The sequence below is a fragment of the Microplitis mediator genome, chromosome 11, assembly GCF_029852145.1.
Source record: "Microplitis mediator isolate UGA2020A chromosome 11, iyMicMedi2.1, whole genome shotgun sequence".
NCBI lineage: Eukaryota > Metazoa > Arthropoda > Insecta > Hymenoptera > Braconidae > Microplitis > Microplitis mediator.
In genome coordinates this window covers 20,200,217-20,211,894 of record NC_079979.1, presented here as the reverse complement: position 1 = coordinate 20,211,894, position 11,678 = coordinate 20,200,217, and the positions used below count along the sequence as shown (strand labels likewise).

At 29.2% G+C, this 11,678-nt stretch overlaps 2 protein-coding genes across 3 annotated transcripts; one reads left to right on the top strand and one right to left on the bottom strand.

Moving 5' to 3' along the window:
* The first annotated feature begins 250 nt into the window (after positions 1 to 250).
* On the top strand, positions 251 to 5,173 carry LOC130677106 (vacuolar protein sorting-associated protein 72 homolog). Its single transcript, XM_057483700.1, has 6 exons — positions 251 to 598; positions 1,908 to 2,128; positions 2,380 to 2,562; positions 2,633 to 2,852; positions 2,924 to 3,127; positions 3,339 to 5,173. Exons 1-6 carry the CDS (start codon positions 465 to 467, stop codon positions 3,568 to 3,570), a joined length of 1,194 nt encoding a protein of 397 aa, XP_057339683.1. The 5' UTR covers positions 251 to 464; the 3' UTR covers positions 3,571 to 5,173.
* Positions 5,174 to 5,770: 597 nt separating this feature from the next.
* On the bottom strand, positions 5,771 to 8,614 carry LOC130677110 (ras-related protein Rab-11A). Of its 2 annotated transcripts, none has more exons than XM_057483707.1 (5): positions 8,461 to 8,614; positions 8,004 to 8,330; positions 6,858 to 7,053; positions 6,010 to 6,441; positions 5,771 to 5,928 (listed from the first exon to the last, which is right to left on the bottom strand). In XM_057483707.1, exons 2-4 carry the CDS (start codon positions 8,041 to 8,043, stop codon positions 6,030 to 6,032), a joined length of 648 nt encoding a protein of 215 aa, XP_057339690.1. In that variant the 5' UTR covers positions 8,044 to 8,330; positions 8,461 to 8,614; the 3' UTR covers positions 5,771 to 5,928; positions 6,010 to 6,029. The 2 variants fall into 2 exon arrangements, with proteins under 2 accessions (XP_057339690.1, XP_057339691.1); XM_057483708.1 differs by having other exon boundaries at positions 8,004 to 8,327; positions 8,461 to 8,603.
* Between the last annotated feature and the right edge of the window lie 3,064 nt (positions 8,615 to 11,678).

Genomic DNA, 11,678 nt, shown 5'->3' with positions numbered 1-11,678 from the left:
AATACACATGTAGAAAATTTAATAAACTATATGTGCAATTTTTCAAAATATTTTTTTTTTGTTAAAAAATATCCAAATATTGTTATATGTCTGCTAACTTTGTTGTCATTTTAATTTTCTTGTTAAGGCGCCATCTTGTGTTGTTTTTTGAAATTTTTAAATTTACTGCCGCTGCCGCCATTATTTATTTTTTTTTATAATATATGTGTGTATATATATAAATATTAATATACTGTTTTTTGCGGTGGGTTTTTGTCGGTGACTTTTTATGAGGATTTTGCACTTTGACAAAATAAATAAACAAGTGGATTTTTAGTTTGTTTTGTTTGAAACAAAAGATAATTTTTTGTTGATTAATAATCGATATTTTCATATATTACTGATATATAACCTTATTTTTTTGTCGGATTGGCTAGTAAATAATTTTGTTGTATTTATTTATTTATTTAGAAATTATTTAAAAAATGGCATCGACGAGAGAGAAACGTGCAAATGCTGGAAATAAAATGGCTAAATTGTTAAATGAAGAGGAAGAAGATGATTTTTATAAAACGACTTATGGTGGATTTGAAGAAGTTGAACAAGACAATGATTATATGTAAATTTTCATTCATTTAATATTTAAATTTTGTTGTCTCATCCATGATATTTATTTCAAATAAACGAATCACAGCTTCGTGGATTAAAATTTATTTATTCTTGTTTTTGAATGTTTAAAAAAAGTAGCAGACATTCAAAAATTTTAATCATTTTTAATAAACGAAATAAATGTTGAGGCTGAATTTAAAAAAATGCATGTGTAGAATTTTGTTGTAATTTTTATGATGGCAATTGAAAATGATAGTAAAGTTAGCAGACATTTGAAATTAACAAAAATTTTTTTGACAGATAAATAATGAAAAAAAAAAATTTCTAAAAAAATGCACATGTCGGAAATTCAATAAACTATACGTGCAATTTTTAAAAATATTTTTTTTATTATTTATTTTTTTGTTAAAAAAAATCCAAAAATTTTTAAATGTCCGCTAACTTTATTGTCATCAATTGAAACCATAATTAAACATTTAAATTTTAAATGCTCGGCTACTTGTAGCATCGTTATTGTTTAGTAATTACAAAATTTGGTGTGTACAGAAAATTAAATGACAGGATTTATAGAAATTATCAGACAATGGGTAATTTGGAAGTTCTCAAAAGGACGAAAGCTTAGAAATTAGGGGATTTAAAGTTTATGGAATAATTGTAGAGTATTAAGAAAATTTTATTTTAATCTCTCCAAATTTCTTTTCTTAATTAGGGACAGTCCGCAGGTACACAAATTACTCTCAGTACAACTGAATAGTAAATTAAATTACAAACTGATAAATTTAAAAATCACTCAATAATTAATTTGACATTAAATTTTACAAGTTAATGGCATGAATAAAAATGATCCAGAAGTTAACAGACAATTGATAATTTTCGAATTTTTTTTTCAACGGTTTAATTAAAAAAAAAAAAAAAAACTAAAAAAATGCACATGAAGAAAATTTAAAAAACTATATGTGCAATTTTTTGAAATATTTTTTTTTTTATTATTTATCGTTTCAAATTGAGTTAAAAAATTATTAGCCGTTGGCTAACTTCAGTATCATGAATAAAAGATGCATTAATTTTGATTTGGTCTTTCTAATACTTGATAAAATAAAAAAACTGACGAAAAGATGGAGGAAAATTATAAAAAACATTAAATATTAAGAAGTAATTAATTTTTTATCCACGAAACTGTGATTCGTTTATTTTAAAATTATTATTGTAGATTTTTTTTAATGACAATGAACCTCTTCATCATCGTTTTTATGTCGAAAACTGATAAATTTACAATTGATATAAATCTCTTGTATAGAATTATGATTTTTTTTATTCAGGGAAGAAGATGAAGGTGAAGATGAAGTTGATTCAGATTTCAGTATCGATGAAAATGATGAGCCGGTATCAGACCCTGAACAAGAAGGACCAAAAAAGAAACGTAGATTAGTAACAAAGGCTTACAAAGAACCTAAACCAGTTGCTGCACAGCCGAAGACAATTACTAAAGAAAAAAAACCACGAATTATTAAGAGAAGAAAATTTTTAAATGACAGTACAGGTCAATATTTATTTTATTTTTTATAATATTTCACTTGCCACCAGCGATTAGTCCCCAGCAAAAATTTCCCCAGCTTTTTTGTCTATTGCAGTCTTTTACTCATTAGTCCAAAAATAAAATTCAAAAAAAACCTGACGGTCAATATCATTGGGAAATTCCAGATGAGTCATTCGATCAATTACTTCACCAGAACAATCTAGAGTCTCGCATATTCTTTTAGTTATATTATTCTGTAAATAATTATATTTTAGGAAGAAAGTCTATAAGAAGATCAACGGCCGCTAAGTCGGCGGCAACACAAAGAAGATTAAAAGAAAGGAATGAAGATCAGAGACGAAAAGTTAAGAAAGTAAGGAATGATGTCTGGAAGCCTACGCAAGAAGAACTGTTGGAAGAAGCATTGGAGACTGAAGAGATAAATCTTAAATCACTTGGTTAATTATTTATATTTTTATAATTATTATTTTTATTGTTAGTTTATAATTTATTAATTTACTTGTTTAGAAAAGTACCAAAAACTTGAGAGCGAAAAGAAAAATACTCGAGCTGTAAGAAAAACTCAGTCCCAGCCTATGATAAGGTATCAGTCATTATCAATGCCAATAATGGTGCTATCAGAGACACCTGATAAAGAAAATGAAAAAATAACAATCAACGATGAAGACGACAAACCAGCTGACGAGTCAAATACAAACACGCAGTCAGCCACACCTGAGTCAATTAAGTAAGAAATCAGTTCATGTTTATATATTTTACTAAATGATAACTATATACTAAGTTGTTATATTTTTTTAGAGAAACAGATGGCAAAGACAGTGATAGTAAACCAGAGTCTAATAATGAACAGACAAAGAAAAAGTCTAATGGGAATGAACCAGCTCACAAAGGATATTACGAGAGGACATTTATAACTTTTGAGTCTGACAGATTATTTTTAAAAGCGTTTAAGAAAACTCCCGCACCTAGACGGACTTTGAGGTCACTCTGTGCTATCACTAGGTACCAAATTATTTATTTTAATTTATATGGAGGGTCAAGGTAAAGCACCCAGTTGACTATTCCGTACCTGGGTACTGATCCAGCTCATATATATTTTATTTATAAAATAATTTTTATTCCAAGTACTTCTGAGGACTCGCCGGTCGTTAGTGGGCTGGGAACTGGGACAGACTGTACGCTAATTAATTTATTATTAAATTTTTTATTTCAGACTGCCAGCAAAGTACCGGGATCCAGTAACGAATTTACCCTACCGCAATGTCCAAACGTTTCGGCTGCTACGAGAAGCTTATTATCAGCAATTGGAAACAAAGGTTGACACAAGTGATACCGCAAATAATGCTGATTTAATCAGATGGTTGGAATGGAGACAGAAAAACCAGCATGCAGTCCAAAAAAATACAGTAAGACTTGAGTCAGCGTCGATTTATTCAACGCCTTAGCGTGAAACTACGTCAGATTTAGCTTTGTTTAATTCTGAAAATAAAATCAATAACAATCCAACGTCATGCTACATATTACTCCTTACTAAGTGAGCAATAACTCATTGCTAATAATAATAATAATAACAATAAAATAGAACAATGAATATTTTTTTACTTAAGGTCAATAAAAAAAGTCTTTAATATTTATGTGATTATTTAATTTTTTTTTTGTTTTGTTGTCTCTGTTTTATTCGATAATTATTATTATTATTATTATTATTATTATTAATAATAATTAATGTATAAATAAATAAATGAAAGAACTTTTTTAATATCCAGTCTCCTTGATTATTTATCCAGCCCGTATACGAATTGAGAAATTGGCGGTCCTGAAATATTTTACCGGAGGACAAAATAACCGGAAAATAGACGGCGCGAAAATTAAAAATTTGAATTTTGCTAAAAAATATAAATTTTTTGTCAGTATATAAATTTTATTATTAAATATATGAAATAGAAATTATCAAGTTTCTCATGCTGAAAATTTGCTGTAAAAAATCTAGGGACGTGGAGTGAATTCGGAGCAATTTCTTTTACATCTCGAATTTTCTACGGTTATTTTGCCGCAGTTTAAAAATATCAAGACGAAGTTGTGATTTTTCTATTTTATTTTAAAATGTATCGATGTTAAAATGAAAAAAAAAATTTCTTAATGTACTTTCACATGTTTTGAGGATTAAAAAAAAAAATGGTGAAATGGTTTTTTAAAATTTTTTTCTTAGCTCGTGAGCTGTATTGTACCTTTTCCAACTATTAAAATAATAACATTGATTAAAAATATGGTTAGAGAATTATACATAATGTGGTGTTTGTTTTTTTTAACATTATTACGCATCAGTAATTACCCTAAAGCATTAATTAAAATTAACTTTCTTTAATCTCGCGTAGTGATAAAAAGCAGACATATAAATTTACAACTTACTGTTCATTATTTCAGTGACTTTATTTACTACGAAATTATTATTAACTTTACTTGATTAATTTTTTTCCTTTTTATTTTAATTACGATGTAATGTAACAAATAAACTCGTACACCGTGTTTAGATGATTGCATTATAACTACGCAATGAAAACAATTATTAATATATACGATAATCAAAATAATATCTCCTGGGTCTTCATTGCTTTACGGACATTAGTTAATTAATATTATATTATTATTATTATCATTAATATTATAATTATTATTCCATACTCATGTTTTCGCACAGCTCTTGACAAGAAAAGCCTCTTGTAATAAAAAAAAAAACAAAATTATGATAAAAACAAACTAAGATTCAAAAGCCACAGGTAGCATGGTGTCGAAAATTTATAGACTACGGCGCGACGGAGTGAGCAATATCTCATTGCATTTTTTTTTCCAACAAATTAAGTTTAATAAAATTTATTGTTTGATATTTTCCGTCAAACTGTTGATTGTGAGGATTGTTTTTTTTTTTTTTAAATGAATTTTTCAGTCATCCAAGTGCCCGCAGTGATACACGAGTACTTACACATATTTCCATGATAAATATATATATAATTATTATTATTATTAAAAATTCGTTAATATAAGTCGCGTCACACTATGCGTAGAGAATAATAACTGTATAATGTATTACAAAGAAGCGGTAATACAACATTTAATTATTATTATAATTATAACATATATTTTTTTTTAATTTTTTTTTTTATGTATCATGTGGTGAGTTAATTATGTATAATATGTTGTTGTATGGTGTGGTGTGTATTACGTCTGTTTCCTATGTATGTGAGTCTGCATATTATTTATGTATATATTTATATCCATATCTATATCTATGACACATGAGTAGTTAACTTGTGATTTTTTAGATCACGTCATCCATCATACATGTAGATAAGTGTATACATATAAATATAAATATATATATATTTGTAAATTTTTAATAATATTTATAGATTTATGGATGTTGAAAAAATTTCAGGAGAGAGCTTTGGAGATTTTGAAGACAGTTGTCCAGGGGACACGGCGTTGTGCAAGACAACAGTAACAAGTGTTCGTTGTACGCGTACGAGCGACAATTAAATAAAATTGCAGACCGCTCGCAAAATGCGCCCACGATCACGAGCGAGATATTATTTAAATTTCAGTGTCCTTGAGGTCAATTGTCTGTAGCATCCCCCGAAGTTTAGTTTATTTTAAAATATTTTTTAAACTGAGGCAAAGAGATCCTCGTTACTTAGCGTACGAGAGTACAGGCCCGCACACATAGTCTTAGTTCTCGTACTGTTACACACCTGCAATATTTATCACCAGCTACCACTTTTATTTTTCCTCCCTTATTATTACTGATTCTAAAAATATATTTTCTGTTATTATAATTATTATTGTTGTAAGTAAATTAAAGTTAAATTATTTTAGTGAGTATTAATTACGTGTAAAACAGTGCGGCGAGTCACTGGCAGCATTGTTTACGCATTCCATCCGAACTCATTGTCGGCTTAACGTCAATCGGTTCGACATTTTGTGCTCTAATGGTATCACCCTCGGGCGGATCTCTTATCTGTTTCTGCGAGACAATTCTGTAAATCTCAGTCAATATATTTTGGAAGGCCGTTTCAACGTTTGTAGAATCGAGAGCAGATGTTTCAATAAATGAAAGACCATTTCTCTCAGCAAATGCTTTAGCTTCGTCAGTTGGTACAGCACGAAGATGCCTCAAATCAGATTTGTTACCCACAAGCATTATTACTATGTTTTGATCTGCGTGATCTCGTAATTCCCGTAACCATCTCTCGACATTCTCGTACGTTAAATGTTTCGCAATGTCGTACACCAGCAATGCACCCACAGCTCCACGATAGTACCTACAATATAATATTTATAATTTCATTTAAAACCGACAGTAATTAATATTTTTATTACTAATTATTTATAAACCGACAATAAAATTAATAATTGTCACTGGATATGATAAATTTAAAATTTATGTCTCCGAATTTTAAACAATAGATAAAATTTATACGGTTTTCGAAACCGCTTATTTTAAAAATTAAATATCTCGCCAACTATCAAGTTTTTGAAAAAAGTACAAGAATCCATTTTTGTAGACAATTTAACGAGCTACAAAAAACGTGTCTTGTTAATTTTTCAAAAACTTGATAGTTGACGAGATATTTTAAAAAAACCAATGACACTTTTTTATTGATGACTTTAAAATTTAAATTTCGCGCCAGAAGTGTGAGTTAAAATTTCAAATAATAAAATAAATCCTTATACTCACGCAGAAGTTATGGCTCGATAACGTTCTTGGCCAGCAGTGTCCCAAATTTGGGCCTTGATAGTTTTGCCATCTACTTGTATACTTCGTGTCGCAAACTCAACTCCAATTGTCGACTTGCTCTCCAAATTAAATTCATTGCGGGTGAATCTCGACAGGAGATTACTCTTTCCTACTCCCGAATCTCCGATAAGAACCACTGTAATAATTTTATTTAAAATAATTAAATTAAACTAATTTTTAAAATAACGTCCAATAATTTAAATAGACGTCTAATACATTTTAAAATGCCCCAAATTGGTCATATGTTAGACTCGTAATCTTCCCACGTAAATGTCAATCAACTTTTATTACTTTTAAATTTTATTTAATATTAATTTACTGCCTTATCTAAATATTTGTCATGACCGAATAATTCAATCGGATTTAATTTATCATTTTTTTTTAAATTTAACGAGGTGACTCAAAAACGTTTCAAGGTAATGAGGGTAATTAATAAGCTCTCATTACAAGTACATATGTTCCTTCCCATAATGATACCCAGTCATTGAACACAAATAAAAAATATATCTAATAAGTAATCGTAATTGTTGATATTAAGTTGGCTAAATGATGATATCATTTCTCTGGATACCGTGTTGTGTATAAACTTGTGACATTTAGTGCAATTGCACAATATTTCAAGTAAACTAAATGTACATAAATATAAATATAAATAAAATTTTAATATTTTGTTATTTATGCTGTCATTTGGTTGAATAAAAAGACAATGCGATGAAAATAAAAATAATAATAAATTGCGATTGAGCAAATGTATGACCAGCTAAATAACACACTAGCAGTTAAATACAACGGATAGGATGAGTCGTTGAGTATAGAGTCCGTTAACTCACGACACTCATGCTAACTCGTAGCCAACGTCAGTTTTCATGACGTGCGTCTTCGCTCTTCAATGTCAATGATTCCTATTTTTTTTCTTTTTCCTTTTTTTCGGTCATTATTATTTTTAAATGTGTAATGGAGTAATGATTTATAATAAAAATAACAGGATGGCGGTTGAGAATTATGAGGACAAATAAAAAAATACTGGCGTCGATGAGGACAATTTATAAATAATGATGATGATAATATATAAAATAAAATGAATACCTTTAAATAAATAATCGTACTCGTCGTCTCTGGTGCCCATCTCGTTGTGTCAGCGATAAATACGAGGAACGTATGCACGGCTACAAATCGACGTCTAATTGATTAAAGATATCACTGAGTAGGTATATTGTATATAGATAGATATATAAATATATATATTTATACACAATGGAAAATCTATGAGGATTCTTGTTGAGGTTTGCAGTGTGTGTGTGTGTGTTTCTAATAAACTTGAGCACTAGTTCCTGTATCTTTGTCTCTCTTTATCTGCTCTTCTGTCTACGGTAAAATTTATATTCTTGTCTGCCCAAGTCGCTCTGGCCCCTGCTTTAAGTTAATTAACAATTATTGTTTATTATCGAAAAATTTAAGTGGTAATTTAGCAAAAGTAGAAAAAAAAAATTTTTATCGGACAGTTGACACTGTACGATTTAATTGTATAATAAAAAAAACTCACGGTCACGAGACGATAGTACAACAAAATTATTTTTCTTTCTTTCAATTTAACTGTACAATATGGCCTCCTTTCTACGCCCCTCCAAATTTAGAGCTTTGCGCATGCGTATTGTTATTTTTATTTGCGCTTGCGCACTGTTATTATTATTATTATCATTTTTTTATATTTTTATTTTTACATGGGTGGTTGTCTCTTATCCAGATCCTGATGCCACGAATGTATTGATGATCCAGATTTCAAATATTCAAATTTCATTCACCGGAACCCGGTGATACAGAAAGTCAATCACTCCCACTTCGATGATGAAGAATTAATACTCGATTACAAATTTCGAAGACGCAGCTAGGATTTCTTAATTACCGACAGTAGTTAAAGAACAAAGTATTTATTTAAACTCAAGTTGGTATTTTTTGAACTCAAGTAGATGGCGCCAAAATTCAATTTATGTATAAATTAAAAATCGACAAAATTATCTAACATTTAATAATAATTTATGAGGCGAATACTCATCTATACTCAAAATTTCTTTACTCAAGCACAAAGACGACATCTATACTCAGTGACAACTATATTTAATGACAACTGTACTCGACTAAATTTTTGTAAACATCTCATCTATATTATGTTTACTCAAAGTCCTCTATATTCAAAGACATCATTACTCAATATCCGCAGATAAAAAAGATTGTCAATAATGAAGTAATTCATAGATAAGACTATTCGGAAAATCGATAACAAAGGAAATCAAAAAAGTATTTAAATATTAAATAAAGAAAAATTAATTTTTAAAATAATAGTAAAATGTTTTTATCATTGTTACTTTGAAAACGATATAAAAAAAAATTTTACAAGAGCGTTTTTGTTAAGCTTTTGATTTAATTATAATTAATTAGTTATTTATAATTTCTCATGATGTATTGGTCTGGAATAAATAAAAAAAAAAAAATTATTAAAAGAAAAAACTATTTCATAAAGACATGTAACCTGGAACCATTTATGAGACTTATAAGTCTCAGGTTATAAATTAATTTGGTTTAGTATTTATTTTTAATTTTAACAATTATTATTTTTTTCTTTTATGTATTAAATGTATAAGATGTATTGAGGATTTATAAGAAAATACTTTGGAGATCAGTTTAGAATAATAGTTTTTAAAAAGAGATTCAAAACTGACATAGTTATTGATAATTTTTATAATGGTACCAATTTTATAGTGACTTCGCGATTTTATTCCAAAGTACAAAGATTTCAAAAATAATGGTAGAGTTGTAGGTCTCCCCCATTTGAAATTGACTAAAAAATACATTTCTGTGAGTCACCCCGTGAGAATCGCCTACTTTATGGCATGAATATTATTTTAAACTCGACAACACATAAAACTTGAATTTCCATAGTGATTTCGCGATTTTATTCCAAAGTACAAAGAATTCAAAAATAATGGTAAAGTTGTAGGTCTCCCCCATTTGAAATTGACTAAAAAATACATTTCTGTGAGTCACCCCGTGAGAATCGCCTACTTTATGGCATGAATATTATTTTAAACTCGACAACACATGAAACTCGAATTTCCATAGTGATTTCGCGATTTTATTCCAAAGTACCAAGATTTCAAAAATAATGGTAAAGTTGTAGGTCTCCCCCATTTGAAATTGACTAAAAAATACATTTCTGTGAGTCACCCCGTGAGAATCGCCTACTTTATGGCATGAATATTATTTTAAACTCGACAACACATAAAACTTGAATTTCCATAGTGATTTCGCGATTTTATTCCAAAGTACAAAGAATTCAAAAATAATGGTAAAGTTGTAGGTCTCCCTCATTTGGAATTGACTAAAAAATACATTTCTGTGAGTCACCCCGTGAGAATCGCCTACTTTATGGCATGAATATTATTTTAAACTCGACAACACATAAAACTTGAATTTCCATAGTGATTTCGCGATTTTATTCCAAAGTACAAAGAATTCAAAAATAATGGTAAAGTTGTAGGTCTCCCTCATTTGGAATTGACTAAAAAATACATTTCTGTGAGTCACCCCGTGAGAATCGCCTACTTTATAGCATGAATATTATTTTAAACTCGACAACACATAAAACTTGAATTTCCATAGTGATTTCGCGATTTTATTCCAAAGTACAAAGAATTCAAAAATAATGGTAAAGTTGTAGGTCTCCCCCATTTGAAATTGACTAAAAAATACATTTCTGTGAGTCACCCCGTGAGAATCGCCTACTTTATAGCATGAATATTATTTTAAACTCGACAACACATAAAACTTGAATTTCCATAGTGATTTCGCGATTTTATTCCAAAGTACAAAGAATTCAAAAATAATGGTAAAGTTGTAGGTCTCCCTCATTTGGAATTGACTAAAAAATACATTTCTGTGAGTCACCCCGTGAGAATCGCCTACTTTATAGCATGAATATTATTTTAAACTCGACAACACATAAAACTTGAATTTCCATAGTGATTTCGCGATTTTATTCCAAAGTACAAAGAATTCAAAAATAATGGTAAAGTTGTAGGTCTCCCTCATTTGGAATTGACTGAAAAATACATTTCTGTGAGTCACCCCGTGAGAATCGCCTACTTTATGGCATGAATATTATTTTAAACTCGACAACACATAAAACTTGAATTTCCATAGTGATTTCGCGATTTTATTCCAAAGTACAAAGAATTCAAAAATAATGGTAAAGTTGTAGGTCTCCCTCATTTGGAATTGACTAAAAAATACATTTCTGTGAGTCACCCCGTGAGAATCGCCTACTTTATGGCATGAATATTATTTTAAACTCGACAACACATAAAACTTGAATTTCCATAGTGATTTCGCGATTTTATTCCAAAGTACAAAGAATTCAAAAATAATGGTAAAGTTGTAGGTCTCCCCCATTTGAAATTGACTAAAAAATACATTTCTGTGAGTCACCCCGTGAGAATCGCCTACTTTATGGCATGAATATTATTTTAAACTCGACAACACATAAAACTTGAATTTCCATAGTGATTTCGCGATTTTATTCCAAAGTACAAAGAATTCAAAAATAATGGTAAAGTTGTAGGTCTCCCTCATTTGGAATTGACTAAAAAATACATTTCTGTGAGTCACCCCGTGAGAATCGCCTACTTTATAGCATGAATATTATTTTAAACTCGACAACACATAAAACTTGAATTTCCATAGTGATTTCGCGATTTTATTCCAAAG

Coding starts and splice junctions, on each gene's coding strand:
- LOC130677106 (XM_057483700.1), top strand. CDS start 465: ATGGCATCGACGAGAGAGAAACGTGCAAATGCTGGAAATAAAATGGCT. Junction 599..1,907: donor GAACAAGACAATGATTATAT/GTAAATTTTCAT, acceptor TTTTTTATTCAG/GGAAGAAGATGAAGGTGAAG. Junction 2,853..2,923: donor GCCACACCTGAGTCAATTAA/GTAAGAAATCAG, acceptor ATATTTTTTTAG/AGAAACAGATGGCAAAGACA.
- LOC130677110 (XM_057483707.1), bottom strand. CDS start 8,043: ATGGGCACCAGAGACGACGAGTACGATTATTTATTTAAAG. Junction 7,054..8,003: donor GTACGATTATTTATTTAAAG/GTATTCATTTTA, acceptor AAATTATTACAG/TGGTTCTTATCGGAGATTCG. Junction 6,442..6,857: donor TATCGAGCCATAACTTCTGC/GTGAGTATAAGG, acceptor ATTATATTGTAG/GTACTATCGTGGAGCTGTGG.